The 20,524-nt window shown below is 34.8% G+C and overlaps 4 protein-coding genes across 4 annotated transcripts; 2 read left to right on the top strand and 2 right to left on the bottom strand.

Annotated features, from left to right (window-relative positions):
- The first annotated feature begins 988 nt into the window (after positions 1–988).
- Positions 989–3,535, top strand: LOC120631152 (nucleoporin-like protein amo1). Its single transcript, XM_039900604.1, has 2 exons — positions 989–1,211; positions 2,463–3,535. Exons 1-2 carry the CDS (start codon positions 1,118–1,120, stop codon positions 3,251–3,253), a joined length of 885 nt encoding a protein of 294 aa, XP_039756538.1. The 5' UTR covers positions 989–1,117; the 3' UTR covers positions 3,254–3,535.
- A 1,917-nt stretch (positions 3,536–5,452) lies between these two features.
- LOC120630907 (U5 small nuclear ribonucleoprotein 40 kDa protein) lies at positions 5,453–11,614 on the bottom strand. The gene is made up of 6 exons (XM_039900248.1): positions 11,401–11,614; positions 10,154–10,280; positions 9,497–9,700; positions 8,697–8,939; positions 6,883–7,061; positions 5,453–5,681 (listed from the first exon to the last, which is right to left on the bottom strand). Exons 1-6 carry the CDS (start codon positions 11,521–11,523, stop codon positions 5,502–5,504), a joined length of 1,056 nt encoding a protein of 351 aa, XP_039756182.1. The 5' UTR covers positions 11,524–11,614; the 3' UTR covers positions 5,453–5,501.
- A 453-nt stretch (positions 11,615–12,067) lies between these two features.
- On the top strand, positions 12,068–15,958 carry LOC120631290 (nucleoside diphosphate kinase 6-like). Its single transcript, XM_039900775.1, has 3 exons — positions 12,068–12,387; positions 13,373–13,533; positions 15,124–15,958. Exons 1-3 carry the CDS (start codon positions 12,179–12,181, stop codon positions 15,267–15,269), a joined length of 516 nt encoding a protein of 171 aa, XP_039756709.1. The 5' UTR covers positions 12,068–12,178; the 3' UTR covers positions 15,270–15,958.
- A 1,011-nt stretch (positions 15,959–16,969) lies between these two features.
- LOC120631146 lies at positions 16,970–20,436 on the bottom strand. The gene is made up of 4 exons (XM_039900593.1): positions 20,251–20,436; positions 19,426–20,046; positions 18,715–18,876; positions 16,970–18,043 (listed from the first exon to the last, which is right to left on the bottom strand). Exons 1-4 carry the CDS (start codon positions 20,282–20,284, stop codon positions 17,883–17,885), a joined length of 978 nt encoding a protein of 325 aa, XP_039756527.1. The 5' UTR covers positions 20,285–20,436; the 3' UTR covers positions 16,970–17,882.
- Between the last annotated feature and the right edge of the window lie 88 nt (positions 20,437–20,524).

The following is a 20,524-nucleotide window of genomic DNA, read 5'->3' as shown; positions in this document are numbered from 1 at the left end:
ATCTTTAATGGTGGATGGGTTACCGATTAATTTTGCTCTGATAAAAATAATAGATCAAGAAAAACTAAAAAAAAATCGCTATTATGAATAAACTAAAAGAAATAAATTAGTTTAGTTTTTTATACCAAGCGTGTTTTTTTAGTTTGTTTGAACTATTTAATTATTTATTTTACTAGAGCTGTAACCATTTTTTTACTGAATATCGAAAATAAATTTTGTGTAGTAATCTTTACTGCAAAGAATGAGCTTGGTTCTCAAAATGGGTTTTAAATAAAGAGTCTGAGTTTTTCGTTCCTCATCTTGTAAAGTTGACTGTGCGCTCGTTTAAGTTTGAAATATATTGTTTACTATTACGTTAACTATGGCACTTCTATTTTGGACATTAATTTAAACATAGTGATTTGACTCGATTTTTGTGTTTGTTGTTATATGGTACTAACTCTGTTTCAACATGTTGAAAAGTGGATGTATAATCAACAGCCAGTCACGCGTATTGGTTGTGAAGTTAAAGAAATACTTTGAACGAACGAACACTTTACAATACATAATCTTCATCTAATAAAAAAAACTGCCTCACACAAAACTGATTACAAATCTATTGATTACTGTCTGTTGTCCGCGACTTCGTCCGCGTTTGTTTTTATTTTTAAAGCAGCCAGTTTGTTCTAGTTTCGAGGGAACACATCAGGAGATTGTTTCACAATTTGCAAGTGCGCGATCTGGAATTACGAATAATAGAAGAATATAATCTTTATACTCCACACCAAACATTGTTAATTAACAATTATTCATTCTCTCACAAGTAAAAATGTTTACCGCCCAACGAAGTGGGCACTGATCAGCTAGTATCATATTATTTTTAAATACCTTTGGAACATAATACATATGCAGTTTTTAATAATGCTACCCAATTTGTTTAAAGATATATCTATCATACGTTGTTAATTTTTTTTTTAAAGTCTATGCCCTATGGTACTAATCTCTTTTCTGTGGTACTAAATATGTTATTGGTTATTCTTGTTTTTAAATTTTAATTTTGTATATTTTGTGCTAACATTTTGTATGTTTTATACATACTGAGACTTATTGATGCAGATGGTTCTAAAATTCATTTAAAATGGTAGTTTGTAAATTTTTCCAACGAGGCAACTGCTACTATGGCAATTCTTGCAGATTCGAACATACTTACGATTCAAAATATTCCTATCGGGGTAAGTGTTCTAAACATACTTTGTTTGTTTTGGTTGCTATAGATCGTTTTTTAAAACACAAGGCGTTCCTTGGTGTTAAAGTACTGACTGATCTGACTGTAAGAAGAAATTATAGAAATTATATGTAGTCAATTGCTGCAGCTTGTTTGCCGCCGCAATTTAATCTTTACCTGACAATAAAACGACTTTGGTTATACTATTAATTATCGTCACAATTAGCTATCAGTCTGTTGGGAACCTTTTAACTTGCTTTCTTGCTTGGGAATATTTCCATAAACTCTCAGGCTAGCTCTCTCTTTGAAGCAAGTTATAATTAATTGTTCGAACCGAGCTTGATCCCTGAATGGGAGGCTGAAGTCTTACCTACTAGGCTATCACTGCTAATTCCTAATAGTAGGGGTAGTAATACTACTCTTAATTAAAGGAAGGCTCCGTTGGACTATCAATATATTGCTGGAGCAGCTGCAGCGACCAGCAATATATTGATACAACTATTCTTCATACTGGACTATAGGAATCAATCTCAGGATTTTGTGTTCTGCAGACATGCTAACCATTGGAGACAGTATAGTATCAATAAAATCAGAAATAAATTTATTGATATATTACATGTTCTTTGAATTTTTATCTGCATCAAAGTACAACATCTGGGCAGTGGTGTGCAAAGAGGGTATACAGATGATATAAAATGAAATAAATCTCCAGTACGAGTTATAAAAACGTTAAGGATAGGATTGTAAGAGGTATAAAAACCCTCCCCTGAAGCCTATAACTTCGGCATACCTTTATGCCCGCCGTTGCATCTGGGAAACTTTTTTTTTATAGTCGAGCAATGTGGCAGATATTACATTAAATTATAAAAAATGTTCCTCTGTATATAAAAACATAATGACTTTCCAAAAGAATAGTCAAAGTCAAAAGTCAAAAGTCAAAGTCAAAAATATCTTTATTCAAGTAGGCCCACAGGTGGCACTTTTGATGCGTACATAAGAACCACACGGTAGTGAGAAGATGGCGATAACCACATTCGTAAACTTAAAACTAAAGCTACGAGGGTTCCAAACGCGTCCTGGTCTAAGAAGAAGCCCACAACAAACTTAGCCGGGTGTTTTTTTTTTTTGTTATCAACATCTCACAATGAATGAATAAAATGATAATGAATAAAACAATGAATAAAACATAAATTGCACAATTATACGTTTATATTTTTTACCTTAACATTGGGGTTTTTAGTTTATGTTTTAATTTCAGCACCACAGTTGGAGACAACAAAAAATAGTCAAACTGCTGTTAATAGCAGCAAATCTTCTGGACAAAGCAGTTCAGCAATATTACTATTTCGGAATGCAGTACAAAATACATCTGCTTTTGATAACATATCTAGCCATGCATTTTCATCAAGTCAACCTGCTAGGCAATCTGTGTTTGACAGATTAGGCCCACAACCAAGTAGCGTGTTTAGCAATCAAAATCAGCAGAACAACCAAGCCAGATCAATTTTTGCCCAAGCTAACCAAAGTGTGTTTGGTCAACCACAACCAGTAACTAATGTATTCCCAACACATAACCAATCTTCAAATGTGTTTCAAACTAATAACCATACTCAAAACATATTCCAAACTCATAACCAACCCTCTAATGTATTCCAAACACATAACCAATCTGCCAATGTATTCCAAATGCAAAACCAATCACAAAATGCTTACCACTCACAGAATCAATCTGCAAATGCTAAATCAGTGTTTGCCCAAGCAACGCAAAGTATATTTGGCCAACAACAAACTCCTAATACGGATGTTTTCCAACAAAAAAATTCTACATCAAGTATCGCAAGTGGAGACATTTTTCAAATATCCAATAAGCCTACTTCAAATGTGTTTGGTATAAATAATATTTCTGAACAAATTCAAATAAATGATGATGAAATTTATAGTAAAATTGGAGAACTGTCCCAAAGTGATATAGATGCATTCGAAAGTGACAACTTTAGACTCGGTTTTATACCAGAGTTACCACCGCCGAAGCTTCTCTGTGCTATGTAATCTTTATCCTTTAAAACTTCCAATAGAAAGAATTCTTAAAAAGTTTTACACACAACAACTAAATGGATTATAAACTGGAAGTAAACTAATTGTGCATTGGAATTATAACAGTGGTGAACATTTTTATGACCTGCATCTGCTGTATTCAGTGTGCGACTTCATTTGGGAATTTCCTGAAACTGTTTTTTAATATTAAAACTATTGTATAAATAAAAAAATTATGTTTTATATTGAAAATGTTGTTTTATTTAAGTCTATATATGCAGCAAAAAATTGGCACGCACATAGGATTCCTTATGTGTCTGAAACCATTAATTGTGCACAGATAGAATGCATCTTCAACATTTATAAATGCGGATAAATTTCTAATACGAAAGGTTGAATTTTACACATAAAAATATTAATTCGTCATCTTATTACCCATAACACAAGCTACGTTTACCTTAGGGCTAGATGGCGATGTGGGTATTGTCGTAGTATATTTATTTATTTATTAGAGTACATTGCCGAAGACCTGTTTGGTGAGGAGTATAAAGATTAAAGAAATTATAAATTACTCACTGGACTGGTATTCAGTGAGCAATTTTTAATTGCTGCAGCTTGTTGCAGCTGATGCTGAGTGGACGAACATTATTTGGTTAGTTTCGTGGGTGTCATATTATGTTAAAATAAATAAATATACTATGACAATACACATATCGCCATCTAGCCCCAAAGTAAGCGTAGCTTGTGTTATGGATATTAAAATAACTGATGATTATTTTGTATGAATAATATACATAAATACTTATAATATACAGATAAACACTGAGACACTTAAAAACTAGCATGTTCATCACACAAACATTTTCCAGTTTTGGGCATTGAACCCATTGTCTTGGCCTCAGAAAGCAGGGTCGTGCCCACTGCGCCAATCGGCTGTCACAATAAGTACATGTTAAAATAAGTATATGTATTAGCCTACATATACTTTTTTTATAGTTAAGGATAATTTTCATTGTACATCATGGAAATTCGCACAGTAAATTTCTTGCCTGCCTGCTTCTATCCAATATATTAAAAAAAACCCGTTATACCCCGCGAACAACTAAAGACTAGAACTAAGTATGGTAGTAAAACTATACAGGTTGAGGGAGCACTACTATACAGTCTACTTAAAGAGATTTTTTGCGAGAAATCTTTTGATTCACTCAAAAAAATAATTTAAAAAAAAAAGTTTTTGTATTTTACTACTAAAAGCTGTTATTAGTTTAAGCCGCTAGTTTTGTATCACACCAACTAGATAATCTTATATCTATAAACAAGCAATTCTTGTATATATATAATTGGAATCTCTGAATCCGCTACAACGATTTTCGTGAAATTTAGTACAGCGGGTTTCGGGGGCGATAAATCGATCTAGTTAGGATTCATTCATATTGGAATCTCAGAAAAAATCTGCAAAAAACTTTTTGAGAGTTTCTCATGCGTGCGATGCGTGAACGGTAAACGTTACGCCAAACGACGGAAGTATGTAGTAAGTATATCGGAATTGTTTTTTTAAAGTTCTATAAAACAGTTCGCGACAACATACGACAATTTTTTAAGTCGACTCATCCGCGGACGACGTCGCGCGGGTCCGCTAGTATTATATAATCACATATTTGTATTAATTTTAATTACCCATAAACTGTTTTATTTGGGAATAAATGTCTTTGAATCTAACAACAGCCAGTATAGAGTGAAAGTTAGCAATATTCTTAAGTATAGTTCAAACTACCAATTGACATCTTGGAGATGTCTCTTAAAAAGTTCAAAGTTTGTATTAAACATAAGCTTATAGAAAAGTCCTATTATAGTATAAAGGACTACGTAAACGATAAAAAAGCTTGGGTGTAAATTATTGCTCTAATCAGGTTGCTCTTCTAATAATTTAAAATGACATTGTGAGATCGTGATAACAAAAAAAAAAAAACACCCGGCTAAGTTTGTTGTGGGCCTCTTCTTAGACCAGGACGCGTTTGGAACCCTCGTAGCTTTAGTTTTAAGTTTACGAATGTGGTTATCGCCATCATCTCACTACCGTGTAATTCTTATGTACGCATTAAATGTGCCACCTATGGGCCTACTTGAATAAAGATATTTTTGACTTTGACTTTGACGGGACCACGACAATATTTTGAAATGTTATACTTAAGAAATGTTGATAAACCACGAAAATCTTAGTTTACAATCTTTAATTAGCAATATTCTGTCTGTTAAAATGTATTCAGTTATCAATTTCGCCCAAGTAGATCTGCTTGTCGCTGGAGGCGGACAGCACGATGGGCTCGGAGCGGTGGAAGTGCACGTCGTTGACGGAGCCGTTGTGCCCGGGCAGCTTGTACAGCACTCGCCGCGACGTGGTGTCCCAAATGTACAGGAAACGGTCCGACGAGCCCGCCGCCACCTGGACAAATTACTGTTAGAGTCCGTGCCCACCACGCGAGAACCACTAAAACTAATGCCTGTTCTTTCTTAATTGTCTTACACCAGTTTATACTTAACTAGGTTAATCGCCTTAATGGAATGCCTATATTATAAACAAAAAGTTGATATAAACAGTCTACTTACAAGAAATGGTCATAAATTATTGACGTTTTCATATCGTCTGCGAAAGGTGCAGAAGTCATTTGCGGTACGCTTTTATAATATGATTCCTAAGGTAATTTTGGATCTACCAATGCATAAGTTTTAAGAACGTGTTAAAACACATTTATTACATCGGGTTATTACTCAATTGATGAATTTCTTAATGACAAGGTTGCTTGGAAGCATTCGGCTCCGCTTTCATCTCTCACGAGATAGAAAAATGAATTTTAAAATGTAAAATGTAAATAGTTGATGTTGCAAAAGAGCAACTGCTGAGTTTCTTGCCGGCTTCTTCTCGGTAGAATCTGTCTTCCGAACCGGTGGTAGAGTCACTACACACAGAGAGACTTGACGTTTCAAAAGTGCTTATATTAGGCCTACTTGAAATAAATGAATTTTGAATTTTTTGCCTAATGATTTAGGCGGTCATTGTTTTCGTACTCAGCATGACTGCAATTTCACCTGGTGGTAAGTGGTGAGATTGCAGTTTACACTTAACCTAGGCAATCGCCTTAATTTTTTTTTTTCCTAGTTAGCTTGACTGCAATCTCACCTGGTGGTAAGTGATGATGCAGTCTAAGATGGTAGCGGGCTAACCTGTTAGAGAGTAGTCATACCCCTAATCGGTTTCTAAGCGACATCGCACCGGAACACTAAAACGCTTAGCGGCACGTCTTAGTAGATAGGTGGTAACTAGCCACGGTCAAAAATTCCCACCGAGATAGAAATTATAAATTCGCATTATAATTCGCTTTTTTTATGTTTATAGACGAGCGCTTGACTGCAATTACACTTCATGGTAAGCGATGATGCAGCCTAAGGTGGAGCGCGCTTGCTTAGAAGATGCTTTACTTATTTAGGCATGCCTTGCTCGTCGTTAGTGAAAACGGGCATTATTCAGTTTGAACAAAGCCTAAGTTCCCTTTTGCTGAGGTCTACACAGTAGATACATTAACTAAACATACAGTTAAAATGAGAAGTTATCTGTCTGTGGGTTCGAATGTTTGTATGGTTGTTACCTTAGACCCATCAGGTGACCAAGCACAGCGCAGAAGGTTCTTCTCAAAGTTGTGTTGGTGGCCTGACATTAATTTGACACATCTCTCGGAGGGTGCGAACGGTCTAACGTCCCATATCCTCAACGTGTTGTCCATTGAATTTGATAGCAAATAAGATCCGTCGTAGGATAGTGACATGCCTGGAAAAATCCAATAACTCAGTTTGACTTTACAAAATCACAATAAAAATACAAATAACATGCATACAGTGGCGTGCACAGTTTTTGACCAGGGTAGGCACAAAGCGGCCAAAAAATAAAAAAATCCCCTCAAATACGACTTTTATAAAAATAAACAAGGGTAGGCAGTGCTCATGTATACAGTGCATGCCACTGCATGCATAGCATTTCATCTAAATCCGCACCCTTAGTACGAGATTTACTTGCTTACAATTGAGAAGTTGGTTTCACATATCAATCTCTTTATAGAGAACTAGCTGTTGCCCGCGACTTTGTCTGCGTTTGATTTTGTTTTTGATGTGGCATTAAATTTAGTTGTAGATCCAAATTTAGTTAAAGTATTCAGTATCGCTAAGCCTTAAGGTTTTCTGCTGTCCGCTGAGGAGGTCTGTCCTCTATTTCCAACCACAGTTTGGGCAAAATTGACATATTATAACCTCTATGGTACAAAAATAATTATTTAAATCGGTTGTAATTTGTCGGAGTTATGGTGTAAATCGTCAAACACTCATCCCCTCTCCCAATGGAACCGAACTTAAAGTAGGGATAAAAAGTATCCTATATTACTTTTACCACTTTCAAAAATATGTGTACTAAGTTTCATGAGGATCGGTTAAGTCGTTTTTGCGTGAAAGCGTAACAAACAAACTTACATTGACATTTATAATATTAATAGTTCTACTAACTATTTAAAAGGATTAAAGTATTTCTAATTATTGATTTCCAAACATTCTGACAAAAGTTAGAGCTAAAGAATTGTAGCTAAATTCAAACAATACAGAACAAATAAGATACATTTTAAATATAATATACTACGACATCGCTATCTAGCCCCAAAGTAAGGGACGCTTGCGTAATGGGTACTAAGATGACTGATGAATGTTTTTGTCAAAAATATATATAAATACATAAAGCGGTGATAGCGCATTGGGTAGGAGCTCGACTTCACTTTCGGGGAGCCGAGTTCGAATCCCAGCATGCACTTCTAACTTTTTAAATTTATGTTCGTTTTAAATAATTAAGATATCACTTCAACTGAGTTCCACATAATGTTCTCAAAGGTGTGTGGAGTCCACCAATCCGCACTGGGCCAGAGTGGTGGACTACGGCCTTAACCCCTTATCACTGTGGAAGGAGACCCGTGCTCTGTTGTGGGCCGGTAATGGGTTGATGTGATTATGACGATGATGCATGAATATTTATAATATACATATAAACACCCAGACACTGAAAAACATCATACAAATAGTTTTCTGTTGTGGGAATCAAACCCACAGCCTTGGACTCAGAGAGCAGGGTTGCTGCCTACTACGCCAATCGGCCGTCCATTTCACTCCAAGGGCTACATTTCTATCTTGATCATAAATAAATGTTGCTCTGGCAGCTTTTGTAAAAGAAATTTCTCACTTAGGTACCCCAAGAAAAGTTCAAGAAAAAGTAATCTCTCTTTGTAATTTGTAACTTTAGAAGTGGGATACAACATCAATATAAACAACTGTATATAGATGAATGGTTTTTGTCATGATCAAATTGTAGCACACTTGTGAAGAGAAAAATCACAGATGGAGAGGTGTCAACATTTAAAATTTTTCTTACCAGTGATACTATCTGTATGTCCTTTAATCTTATAAGATATTTGGTTATTTCTAATGTCCCACACTTTGATTATATTATCTATGCCACCGGATATGATTTTCTCTGCTGTGTCATTGAATAGTACAGATGTGACTGGGAATCCACTATCAAACGAAGCTACGGGGTTTCTCTTCCTGGCATCCCATAGTTTTATGGTGTTGTCATCTGATGCTGACACAATTAGTTCTGGGCCTCGCCTTGCTCCTGAAATACGTAGTAACAACCCACAATGTTTAAATTATTGAATATGGAGTTACAAAAATTCATATCACAGAGTTGTATTAAAGTTATGCTTGCTTCTATCCAGCATTATTAACTAGCTCATTACATTGATTAAGTTTTTTAGCTCTTTAAAAGATGACCTGTAGGATACAGGAACTGTATGTTTTTTGAGATTAAAAGTATCGCATGTTCTAGATCCCCTGGATACATAAGATTGTTTAAACTGTCAAGTTGTGCATCAGAAGGCCTAACTTCTTTTTAAATCCCAGGTTTCCTAGGTGTTCCATCTTCAGAGATATATAGCATCAAATTCACAGGTAGGAAGGACAGCAGTTGGGAGAGAAAATTGCACACTTTTGCATTCATAATGTTAGGAAGGTTTTCGCTCTTGCTGTCCTAACCCTAATGTTGCCTGGCAGAGATTAGTTCTAAGCAATAAGGCCACCTTTTGTTACTCCAGTCTTTGTGTTGCCCTCTATTCCTTCTTTATTCTGTGTAGAAGTGTACAAATAAAGAGCTTTAGTAATAATAAGGATTACCTGAAACAGAGTTAACAAAGTTTGCATGTCCTTTAAGTTTCTTGATCCTCTGTCCTGTGGGCACATCCCACACAGCCACAGTGTTATCTGTGGCGCCAGAGTACATGTGCGCTCCATCGGGGGAGAAGCACAACTCCATGATGGCCCCTGTGTGGCCCTTTAGCACCATTATATTGTCACATTGTCCATATACCGTCCAAAGATCTGGGAATTATGTAAAATCATTATATCAGTACTTGATCTTCACAGTTTTAAAGACATAATTGATGGTCCAAGCAGATGGCCCTCTATCAAAGCCATCACCTATAAACAAAGCAACACTTCATGCAACATTTGGTATGTTGCATGAAGTGTTGTCAATTCAAAGTAATGCTTTGAAATGTGAGCTTTATAACATAGTATAAAGTACACAGTGACAAATTCTACTCCTTAGTTACTGCTAAAAAAAAATAGGCTATAAAGGTACTAAACCTATTACTATCAATTTACCACAAACAAGTGTCAATGACATTCTTTCAATAAGTAATGTTTATTTGTTTCAAATACTTATAATATTACATGGAATAAAACTATGTTTGATAGACCAACACAATATACCTCTAAAACTTTGATAATCATCATAATTAAGTTCTGTAAGACTAAGTAATTAGTACTTACATATTTGCCTGTCGAAGCCAGCTGATGCTAAATGTTTTCCCTCGGGGTGGAACTTAGCTGTGAATATCTCGCCCTGATGTCCTTCTAACAACATTATTGGAGTATAGAGATTTGATGTTCTCGGCACCTAAAATAAATATGTAAATTCTTGTATAACATATTTCATGCAACAACGGTTTAAAATGCAGGGTGCATTTTAAACAGTCTCAGAATTTCTTAACAAACTTGGATAGAGATTTAGGAAAGTCTAATGAGTATCCTTTAATGTATCAAATCCTGCCAGTTTAACAGTTTATGATATTATGTATTTTGATCAATTGAATAGAGTTATAATAAAATCTTGATCAAACTGAACTGAGAAGGTACTGCTACACATACACATATATATGGCACTTTTTATGTCCTTACATACAAAATATGTACATAGTAGTGTGTATTGATGGTGATAACTACATTCGTAAAACTTAAAACTACAGCTACATTTTACTTCCATATGTGCCCTTATCCCCTCATCCCCAAGAATATTCACACATAAGCTTTTTTATAGCTATAAGTAAATAGGACTTTTCTACAAGCTTTTGCTTAACTTTGAACTTTTATGAAGACATCTCCAAGATATCAACCGGTAAATTATTGTAAAATTGTATACAATGAAAACCCTTAAAATTAAATATTTTATGTAGCCAAGTATATTGCACTGCATGTTTAATTTTTGCTTCTAACGTTCTAATTATTGCAGTTTCATTTTCTCCTAAATTTACAATGCTTTTTGTGATCATACATTAAATTTTCAAATATGCATTGGCTGTCACTATTTTAGGATCGTTAAATTGATATCTCAAAGTCTCTCTTGGACCCATTTAATAGATTACACGAACAGTCTTCTTCTGCAGTAAAATTCCATATGACTGTAAAATAACAAAATCAGACTAGCCTAGCAGTTTCTATGGCTGGCATATCTTCTTTACTAAAAAATTTACATGAGGGCCCCGTTGAAGTTTAGCCTCTAACGTTATTCCTAGAAATGTAGTACCCACCAGATTCAATTCCTCATTATTAGAGGAGGATAAACCGACAATAATTTATGATGATGGATCTAACTTTATATTTTTGTTGAACACAACAATTTATTTAGTCAACGTGAAATTAAGTATGTAATAGCATAACAGCACTCGTTATTAATATAATTTAAACAATGTTGTCTTGCATTCCGATCTTGTGGACAGGAAGAAAGATGCGTTGCTTACCGACGAGGTTACCACGGCCTTTTCCCTTGTGCCGATAACCGATACTTCATGCCGTATTTTCTTTGCCGGCACAACGGAATATTCTTCACCTCTTCTTTTAATATCCATTTCAGGCATTATCATTCAATGTATCCTAATAAAATAAATTTGCAGGGCAAACCAATAATACGAAAATTGTTTTGACTTTTTGTTTTTTTAATTTATTACCACAGACTAGCTAAACTACAATCTACATAGCTCGGAATCAACCAAATCGACTGTCAGATTAGGTACACATTTTTATAAAAATCTATATTTTTAGGTTGAGACACAGGTCTCAGATGAGAAGTTAGTCATCAATGAAAATGGTTCTAGAACTTTAATAACTACAAACTAAACAATGCAGGGCTATAAAGTAACTTATCGTCATTTTAAAGCGTTTTATTAAGTATCGTATCTAATTTATTCGCAATTATTCTAAAAGCAGTGCTCACTTTTAAAGTTGCTAATTTAGTTTAAATAATAATAAATGTAATATTTACATTTTGTGTACAAACAGGAATTTGCACCACTCTCTATACTACGTTACTTCACCTGTTACAAACAAAATCGCCTATTTTAAGTCAAAAAAGCTGGAACTCAGAACCGTCAACTGAGCAAATGAAGTGCCTAAAAAAGTCGAATGTCATAAACATAATAATCGAAAATCGGAATTATTTAAAATACAAATTTTCACAAAATGTTCCTTTAAATAGAAAAATATGAATATAATAAATAAAACTAGTTCAGTTTTCTAAAAATGCCAAAGTTACAATTAACGTTGGCTATTATAAAGCCACACGCAGTCAAGAATCCGGTCGCGCTCTCGTACATACGAAATGTTATAAAGAACAACTTTGTAGTTCTTAAAACTAAAAGAATGATTTTGGACGCTGAAGCAGCTGGTAGTTTTTATGAGGAGCATGTAGAAAAGTTCTTTTATAACCGTTTAGTAACTTTTATGGCTAGGTTAGTATGTGTATTGTGCAAGTGAAAATTGTTTTCTAGTTCAGTAACAATGACTCTTTCATCTAATAAGCTAAAAGAAGGCACGCCGCGTACATACAATTTTTGTTTTTTTTTTAAACTAAAGCGTCCGAGTAAGAGACGCCGCAATGCTAGGGCATACACAGTCACTAGGAGAACAAAGTAGCGTGGAACATAAAGTCTCCACACTGTTACTGTACAGTGCCACCAATTTCCATCAGGATAATGCCTGGTGTCCAGACTGGTGTTGAGTGTACATCTAGGTTATACAAAGTACATAGGAAAAGCTAAAATTAGACCAACAATCATCCACTGATTGGGTTTAATGTTGATTATCCACTACAACCCAAGTTGGTACTGGCTACTAAGTCTAGACTGATGTGGCTAAGAAGCCAATCAGTCAATCAGTGGATGATTAAAATTTCCAGCTCAACCTATTAAAATTTCACTGCTGGGCACAGCTGTTTTTACATCTGCCAGGTGTCCTGTGACGGCTCACACGTTTTTATGTCTGTGCCAAGTTATTTCTTTCAATATATATATGTAAAAGTGTGTCTGTTTCTTTGTCCTTCCTTCACCTTCTTGTCACTGGGGTAACTAAGCAACCAATCAAGTTAATTTTTGGCAGTTTGTTCCAAGGATGGAGAGTAATATAGTGTTTTTATTCCAAAAAACAAACAGTTTCCACAGGATTTTCAAAAAGGTTAAGAATGCAGGCAGCAGCAAGCACTAAACAAAAATAAGAATAGTAGGTATATTAATAAGTATTGGTCTGATAAAAAACTTTATTTTTTTCTTTGTTTAAAAACTACTTGTGCAGTATCTGGTTAGTGAGTTTAATGAATAAAATCTTAAGTTAGTTTATTACTCAAGTTTCTATTTTCTACTATTTTGAATGTATCATATAGAACGGGACAAAAGCGTTTAGGCATTTCTAATAGGTACATACTTTTTATTGTTATTTCAGTGGCAGCATTGACCTGCATATAATGGGACACACACATGCTGTTGAGGTGTGGCGCAAGTTATTAGGACCTACTAAAGTGTACAAAGCACAATTCCAAGAGCCCTATTGTTTGCGAGGCATGTTTGGTTTATCAGACACTAGAAATGTTGCTCATGGCTCAGGTAAAGTATACCCTCATATTTTATTAAATTAATAAGGAATAAAATATAACTTTGGAAAACAAAACCACAGTCCGAATTGGCATTGTAGTTTTTGAGAAAAATTGTAACAGTAAAAATTTACTGTTACAATTGTTAATTTTTTTTATTACACTACAAGTTAGCTCTTGACTGCAATCTCACCTGGTGGTAAGTGATGATGCTGTCTAAGGTAGTGGGCTAACCTGTTAGGGGGAATGGTAGTCATACCCCTAATATCTTAGTCTTTTTAATTTATTAGTCTTTGTCAGTAGGATGGTAACCATCCATGGCCAAAGCCTCCCACAAGACCAGACCAGAAAAAAATCTGAGATTATAAATTCCCAAATTGCCTCTGCTGGGAATCGAACCATGGACCTCCTACTTAAATTCACAGCGCTCATCTTTGCGCCAGGGAGGGCTCCTTTGAACATGTTGTAGATGTAAGACTACAAATGTGAAGTAAGTAGATAGAATTGCCACCTGATTGATCCTAGCTTCTGCACGCGACTGCTGCATGGACTTCAGAATTGGGTCTAAAAAGAAATGAAAAATGTGAAAGTAATAGAAAATGGAATAAAATTTGCAACCCGTGTTATCGCTTGCACTGCAATAGAGAAATACGTGCAATGCACTAATAGTGCAGTCTTGCGTTACAGCGATTAGGTATTTAAGAGTCGTAAAATATATATATTTGTTTGACGCATATAATTTATATTAATTGACGACCTCCCTGCCGCTACGGTGAGAGCTATGAATTTAAACAGGAGGTTTTGATTCCCGGGATTCAATCAATCAATTCAATTTGGGAATTTATAACTTCTAGCTGTGGCTTAGCTCTTAAAAAATTTTCAAATTTGCGACGGGAACTACTTAAGGATTCGGGATGTAATGTAGCCTATGTTTTTTTCCTAAGCTAGATGCATGTAAAATTTCATCCAAATACGTTCATCCGTTCATGGAGTAACAAACATCAAAACATCCACACTATCACATTTATAATATCATCATCATCATATCAACCAATGGACGTCCACGGCTGGACATAGGTCTTTTGTAGGGAGTTCCAAATTCCACGGTTCTGTGCCGCTTGGATCGAATGTAGTCTGTCCACCTCGTTGGGGGTCGATCAACGCTGCGCTTACCAGTTCGGGGCTGCCATTCCAGCACCTTGGGACCCCAAAGTCCATCCTCTTCGAACTATTTGCCCGGCCCATTGCCACTTCAGCTTCGCGAATCGTTGAGCTATGTCGCTAATCGTTGAACTCTGGTTCTTCTACGAATCTCCACATTTCTGATTCGATCGCGTTTTTATAATATTAGTAGAATAATAATTGATTTGTTATATTAAGTGACCAAATCTGATAGTGTTAATTCAGTTGAACATAATTCTCTGTCTCTAAATATTGCTATGGTTTATCACAATTAACATGGGACAATACAATATACTGGCAATACTTATATTCATGTTTGTTTAATTAACAGATTAGGGACTGGCATTATTGATGTTGTAGTTAAGTGTGTTTCTTGCAACAATGTTTGTAAAATAAATAAAGCTTACTGTTTCTCTTTCAGATTCATTGGCTTCAGCAGAGAGGGAAATTAAGTTCTTTTTCCCAGAGTTTTCTCTCTACAACTGGTACACGAATGATGAGATCAGATATAGAAAGGGACCTATATTATTTAACAATCATCTGTTTCAACATGTTAGGAAATTGTAGTAATTAATGTAAATCCTTAAAAGTTGTAATGCTCGTTGAAATAGGTGCAATAGCATACAATCTGATACAGAATTAAGAGTATTCTATGTGATATGTTTTGTACAAAATCAATTGTTTGCAGTTCATGTTAATCTATATAGACACAACCACCGTACAATAGTATCTAGTGCATTTAATATTTTTGTATTAACATATAGATCTGTTCACTTAACATTATGTTATGGTATTGCATTTAAAAAAAACAGCTAACACTGGGTGTTTGAGGCAGATTATAGCAAATTAAATTTAATGTTCAATTGTATAAAAACATTCATATGGAAGAGTATGAATAAACGAATGAATGAATTCACTTCTAGCCTCATAGTAGGAGATTTAGGCAGTGGCTAGTTACCGACCTACTGACACAGTTAAGCCGCCAAGCGATTTTGTAGTTTGGACTCTGGTATGATGCCATATAGCAACCGATAATAGGTGCGGGTTTAATATAACTGCCACACTCCTAACAGGGTAGACTGCTACCACCATGTAAGAACGCAGTCAAGGGCTTGTAGTGCAATAAAACACAACAGAGTTAAATCATAATAATGCAAGAATATTAGAGTGAGGAAGGCATTGTTGAGTGTGAAGACAAGCAATAAAGGCCTTAGATTTTGTTGCTCAATTTATAAAATTGGGAATTTGTTACATTTTACATTATTGTTATTATATAGATTTAATAAATAAATTATTATTATTATTATTGTGGAATTTTTATTTCATTTTAGAGGGGAAATCTAAATTATAAACACAAAATGTAAAAGTAATAAGCTTATTTTATTTCAGTAATTTTAAACTTTCTTTTAACTTTGTTCAAAACTAAAGAAACATTTAAAATAATGTCATACAAACGCCCGACTGAGCTGAGGCTCTTGAATATATCAATTCCCGTCCCTTTAACTGATACCTCTAGCCAGTAGAGGTACACAGTGTTGTTCTACCAGAATAAGCACTAAGCAGGCAGATAATGAGTGATACCATATATGTAACATATTATTTATCATATAATGTACTGCAAGGCTAGCACGGGCAGGTGACAAACTTTATGCCCTACATATATCTACTGACAGGGGATAAAATCTAACTATCCACCTGCCAACACAGCAATGGGGAATATTTAATATATCACATCATCATCATATCATCCCATTACCGGCCCACTACAGGGCACGGGTCTCCCACAATGAGAAGGGGTTAAGGCCTACATGAAATAAATGAATTTTGAATTTTAAATTTTGAAAATTTTACCACAACAATACACCCATCGCCATCCAGCCTCAAAGTTAGTGTAGCTTATCAATACAATTAATTTGTGAATACTTCTAGACTGTTTCAAAAGTAGAATTTTCGCTTATACTTTCAAAACTATTGTTTTTTATTTATCAATCTTAGAAAATGATTTTGAGTTTCCATTTTATGTCACCTACCTTTATAAAACCTACTCAGGCTTAACACCCTGTGAACGCCACTACCTTATAAACGGTTACAAATGCAGGCACTATATTTAATTTTCATTTATCTCTTTAAAAATCAAATTAATTAGAAAATAAAGTACATATTATGTATTTAAATTTACAAAAAGTAATACAATCACAGTAAACAATACAAATATATTATTACAAGGAACATATTATTAATTATAATATTAAATTACAATAAGTAATTAACTTACACGAGTTGTAATAATTCTATCACAAGAATTTAACAATATTGACACATATTTATAATTATATTTTTAGTTTTATAGGACGGAATAGGTTACATTGAAGAATTTAAATAAGTACATATTTTTAAGAAAACTATAAATTTACTAATCAAATAATGATATACATTACACACAGTCACTATAAATAATACACATACATACAAAATATAGTTGTCTTCTAAAACCTGACGGTTTGGCAAGAATTGGAATGTTGTCAGATACAATGTTATGATCATCACTAACACCTTAAGTTTTAAAAAGTTATATAAAAAAAAAGCAGATACAATCAATACAACACCACGCCTCCTCTTCGCGCAGATGTCGTACGATGCCACTAATGGAAATGTAATGTAATGGGGGCAGTAGCGTCCTGTGCTACTGTTACCATCTTCTGTGTTCAGCAACCCAGTGCCCAGTGTGATGATTATGGGCAAATCCTCTCTACGTCTGACTTTGACTTTGTGGATGTTAAGTATAATGTAATAATAATCGTGGATAAGAAATGTCTCTCGAATTTTAAGCCCTATACAGCTATTTCTCCAAGAAGATAATCGTAACATAATAATCACAAATTCAGTGTTAAGCCCACTTTGGCCCACCACTAAGCTTTAATTATTGATGCTATATTAATATTATTATTGATTGGCCTCCTTTCTACTACAAATTAGCAGTCTAGCATACAGTTTTAGCGAAATTACTGTAAATTTAGTCAATAAAATTAACACAATGATCACAATTACAATTTTGGTTAATAATGTATAGGCACTTATTTAGTTCTACCCTAAAAAGACATTATTTTCCCTATCAAATGATACATATAAAAATTGTATGCAAACACAAGCAATTTATATAACTACCTCACCTTTTGCATGTCATTCTCCAATTTTTACAAAAACTTTAGGTCTGGAAAATACTTTGATGCCCTCTTCTAATTTGGCTAACTGTTTTTCTAGCTCCATTTTTCGATTCCTCATTCTAAGTGTGTCAGTCTTCACTGGCATTTTGTTCAATTCACTAACTAACTCTGCAAAACCTGCATATAAAAAAGGTCAACATCAGAAGTGGGATTTTGTTTTTCAAGTAATAATCGGGTGGCTACCTTATGAGCTTAAGTCACCAGAGCTATTTCAGTCCCAAATATAATAAGAAAAGGATTTAATTAAGACAAGGTAACAAAGGTAACAAACTGAAGTCCCACCAAATTGCAGCAATGTTAGTTTGGCAGGTATGTAAACTACAGCTTTAATAGTAGTAGAGCATTTTGTGATAGAATTCGTCCAGGGAAGTACTACCGCCATGCAGTGGCGTGCACAGAGGGTATGCACAGGGTATGCAGATGATATAAAATGAAGAAAATCTCCTTACAATGCCTATACTTTAGTTTTTATAACTCATACTGGAGATTTTCTTCACACCCTCTATGCACCCCACTTCCGCCATGAAGGCATTACTGTGTTTCCCTCTCAAGGGCGATTCTTAGGCAGCTGTAATTACAGGTACAGGAGGCTAGTTAGTTGATAGACTCAAGGCAGGATTTGGAGTATGTGTTTCTTGCACGCCCTGCAAAGTGTTGTTTATAGGTGATGGTTCTCCACTTACCATCAGATAATAGAATAATAATATCATGAAGTAATTGAGATTTAAGATTGGGCTTGGGTTGACAATTATCTCTAAATAAAGCAAATTGTCATTATGAACACTTACTATTCCTAAGCATGCGCAATGTCTCCTTCCTCTCTACGTCAGGCAGAGCCACATGCCCTGGGGGACACGGAGAATTGTCTTCACTTGCTTTCGCTTCTTCCACTTCTTTTGCAGTTTCTTTTCTTTCACGCAGATACTTTGGAACTACTCCTCTTTGATAACCTGGAGTGCAACAGAATTTTAAATTAAAGTGATTTTGTGCATAACCCATAAATATTGATCTACCTATTGTGGTATTCATTAAGTAGGCAGACATGAGAAATTTGAACAATTTTCTCTTAAAAGGTAATTTCTGCCACTGGCGGTACTTGGCATAACATATCACCTAATTTAAATGCATTAACTATAGTAATTGTGCTTAGGGATTAAAACTACTGGCTGGATGTATTAACAGTTATAATGTCCTTTAATCGATCAGGTGGTGCTATATCTATAAGTCCTGTAACTTCTGAATAAACAACAACCTATTATTGTAGAAAACTAAGAAAGCAAGCAGAAGAAGTTGTTCTAATGCATTGCTCATGTACTATGAATAAGTAACAACATCAATAAAGCGCATAGAACTTTTTATGTGTGCTATACTTAGAAAGTAAGGTTCTGTAAGGAGTTAGAACAGTCTGGGATAGAACATAAAATTCTTTGATGCCCAAGGAAATTGAGGCTTTCAGCAGAATGCAATCACAGCAGAAACTACTTTTAATAAATTTTTACCTGAAGGTAAGTATGGGTCTTTATCTTTTCTTTCTAAGATAGCATTTAGCCGACTACGGTTTCTCTCATCCATCAAGTCGTCTCCTATTCGTTGGCTATGTTGACCAGAGAGTGGGGGACTTCTGTGCACTACATTGTCTCCACTGGCTTTCATCTTAGCTTCTTGGTCATCTTCCCTAGTGGGATACAGCATTGTTAATTTGGTGCTGTCAGCCAGCTTCTGGGATAAGTTAGACTCCATAGTCTGGCAGGCTATATCTCTAAGCCGGCCAGACGAATGTGATGATTCAGTATCATCATAAATTAACTCCTCCTGCTGCTTTGTCCGCGTTTCTTTCCTTTTCAAGAACTCTGCCATATCACCTTTTTTAATCCGTATATCAGTGTGCTTTTTCCGAGTATTCGCCATGTTGTTTTTGCCAATGACCAAAGTTGCTTTGGCGCTTTTGTTTGATGGTGAAGACTTAACCTGACCTAGGTTGTTTGCAACGGCGTTCGGGGTGACGAGTCTCGGTGGATTAACTGATTTTAGAGCAAATTTGGACTCCTTGGGAGATTTACCCTGTATTAGTTTGAGTTGCTTCATGTTTTCCCTTATAAAATTTTTTTTTTGTTCCTTTTCTGAAATAATATTACCGTTTAGTAGTTTACTTAATTATAATTTAAGCTTTATTTACATAATTATAATGATCACAAGACCTTAAAATTGTAATTGCTCCAAATAAATGAATAATAATTAGAATAAAACTATATTCTATTTATTATTTATCCTTCTCTAAACCGTGTTTACAAATTGAAACTCGCTAATCGCAATGAGTTACTCACTTGGTTCAGGAAATATACCCTTCAGAGTATACATTTTAACCGATAATAATAAACACTGAGTTAAAAAAATATACACTCATCATTTAGCGTCCATTACAAAGTACACTTTTCTAAACAATATTAAATTTTCTTCATTTTCTTCCTTCCTATATATTTTCGTTCGGTTTTTGTCACTTTTATTTTTCAAATAACTGTCAATTTGTTAGCTCATAGACAAAAGTGGCCAGGTATTGTAGCTACTTTTGTTATCCGTTACAACTCTTATAACCGATTA

The sequence above is a fragment of the Pararge aegeria genome, chromosome 17, assembly GCF_905163445.1.
Source record: "Pararge aegeria chromosome 17, ilParAegt1.1, whole genome shotgun sequence".
In the NCBI taxonomy this organism is placed as follows: domain Eukaryota; kingdom Metazoa; phylum Arthropoda; class Insecta; order Lepidoptera; family Nymphalidae; genus Pararge; species Pararge aegeria.
Note: the sequence above shows the minus strand (reverse complement) of the source record. Positions and strands in the feature narration are given on the sequence as shown.

Bases quoted from the DNA above. Each gene is read 5' to 3' on its own strand.
- LOC120631146 (XM_039900593.1), bottom strand. From the start codon at position 20,284: ATGTATACTCTGAAGGGTATATTTCCTGAACCAA. The intron at 18,877-19,425 runs GTAAAAATTTAT...GTTGCACTCCAG, and splicing joins AGACCCATACTTACCTTCAG to GTTATCAAAGAGGAGTAGTT. The intron at 18,044-18,714 runs GTAAGTGTTCAT...TTTTATATGCAG, and splicing joins ATTGCGCATGCTTAGGAATA to GTTTTGCAGAGTTAGTTAGT.
- LOC120631290 (XM_039900775.1), top strand. From the start codon at position 12,179: ATGCCAAAGTTACAATTAACGTTGGCTATTATAAAGCCACACGCAGTC. The intron at 12,388-13,372 runs GTTAGTATGTGT...TTGTTATTTCAG, and splicing joins TTAGTAACTTTTATGGCTAG to TGGCAGCATTGACCTGCATA. The intron at 13,534-15,123 runs GTAAAGTATACC...TTTCTCTTTCAG, and splicing joins AAATGTTGCTCATGGCTCAG to ATTCATTGGCTTCAGCAGAG.
- LOC120630907 (XM_039900248.1), bottom strand. From the start codon at position 11,523: ATGATAATGCCTGAAATGGATATTAAAAGAAGAGGTGAAGAATATTCC. The intron at 7,062-8,696 runs GTAAGAAAAATT...GGATTTTTCCAG, and splicing joins ACATACAGATAGTATCACTG to GCATGTCACTATCCTACGAC. The intron at 5,682-6,882 runs GTAACAACCATA...TAATTTGTCCAG, and splicing joins GGTCACCTGATGGGTCTAAG to GTGGCGGCGGGCTCGTCGGA.
- LOC120631152 (XM_039900604.1), top strand. From the start codon at position 1,118: ATGGTAGTTTGTAAATTTTTCCAACGAGGCAACTGCTACTATGGCAAT. The intron at 1,212-2,462 runs GTAAGTGTTCTA...TTTTAATTTCAG, and splicing joins TTCAAAATATTCCTATCGGG to CACCACAGTTGGAGACAACA.